The sequence below is a fragment of the Myotis davidii genome, unplaced genomic scaffold (genome assembly GCF_000327345.1).
Source record: "Myotis davidii unplaced genomic scaffold, ASM32734v1 scaffold898, whole genome shotgun sequence".
Classification (NCBI taxonomy): domain Eukaryota; kingdom Metazoa; phylum Chordata; class Mammalia; order Chiroptera; family Vespertilionidae; genus Myotis; species Myotis davidii.
Window position 1 is genome coordinate 216,039 of NW_006289504.1, and position 1,421 is coordinate 217,459.

General features: G+C 56.0%; 1 protein-coding gene across 1 annotated transcript in view; it reads left to right on the forward strand.

Annotated features, from left to right (window-relative positions):
* FSD2 (fibronectin type III and SPRY domain containing 2) overlaps positions 1-1,421 on the forward strand; it is a 49,092-nt gene that overhangs the window by 42,917 nt on the left and 4,754 nt on the right. Inside the window, exon 8 of the mRNA XM_015562787.1 lies at positions 391-541. Coding sequence (XP_015418273.1) covers positions 391-541 — 151 coding nt within the window. The remainder of the gene's footprint in view (positions 1-390; positions 542-1,421) is intronic.

Genomic DNA, 1,421 nt, shown 5'->3' on the forward strand with positions numbered 1-1,421 from the left:
GGTGCCTATTGGCTGCTGTAACAGAACTACAGACCGGCGGCTTAGAAACCCAGACTCTTACCTCTCACACTCTGGGGTGGGAGTTCCCGTCCTGGTCCATAGGCAGCTGTGTCCTCCATGAGGAAAGGGACAAAGGAGCTCTTTTGTCCTCTTCTATAATAACCCCTCCAACCTCATGACAGCCCCTCCCCCCAAGACTCCAGATGCCATCACACTGGGGAGGTTTCAGCACATGAATTTGCGGGAATTCACACAGCCTTCGGCACCTGGTTTGCTTTCCATTGTCCTGATGTCTTGTGGAAAGTGTGGTTGTGATGCTGTCCGTGCTCTGGACCAGGCGACTGGGTGTGAGCAGAACGGTGGTTCACCTCGCCCTTTCCTTGCCTTTAGCACCTTCTCCCCCCGTTATAAAGAGCAAAGAGGTGAGGAGCTGTGAGGAGGCTGCGCTGATTTGCTGGGAGTCTGGGAACCTGAATCCTGTGGACTCGTACACGGTGGAGCTGGTCCAGGCGGAGACGTCGGGAGCCTCGGGCGTGACTGAGTGAGTCCCGAGGGGCATTTGCTGGGCACAAGAGGTCTCACCCCTGACCCAGCCCAGGAAATGTGAGGAGTCTGCAGAGGAGGCCAGAACTGGTGACCCTCAGAATGTGCTTAGTGTTCGTGAGAAGTCGCAGGAACGCTTTCCTGAAGGTGGACGATGAGCGAACGATAAGTGAATAAGTAGTTGAACCATTCATTCATTCAACAAGCATACTGGCCCGGGTGGTGCCAGGGCCCTGCCCTTAAGGAGCTGGCAGTCAAGGGGGGAAGACAGACAAGAAACAGAACAAATGCATGAAATGTTCTCTGATGAGAAAGGAATGTAGTGAAACAGGAATGGGTGGCGGTGGGAAACGCCTCAGGATCCAGCGGATGTTTAAACTGAGGCCTGAGGGAGGGGAGGGTCAGGGTCTGAGAACCCTGGGTGCCAGGACGCTCCTGGGAGGCAGCCACACGGCTCAGTGTGAGGTGGAGCTAAAACCCACCTTGCGGGTGGAAAAGGGAGAGGAGGACGGCCTGAGGCAGACTCGGGTTAGAGTGCAGTGTACGGAGGACACGGTGTCCGTGGTGGGAGGCTGTGTGGGAACCAGGGATTCCCTGGTTCGAAAGGGGGCCCGAGCTTTGCACAGGGGCAGTATCGTAGCCAATGAGGTTTATCCGAGACTAGGGTATAGCCAATTGAAACCTTTTCCCAATACCCTCCATGACGACTTGAAATATAGTCGGTAATTACGGATGGTCTCTACGGAGACTGAGAAAAAAGAGAGAGAGACCTGGTGCGTGGGCTCGCGGTCATGCGGCTCTGCTCCCTTGCCCAGGTCTGTTGTGGGCATCCCCACCTGCGAGTCCCTGGTGCAGCTGCAGCCCCGGCAGAGCTACAC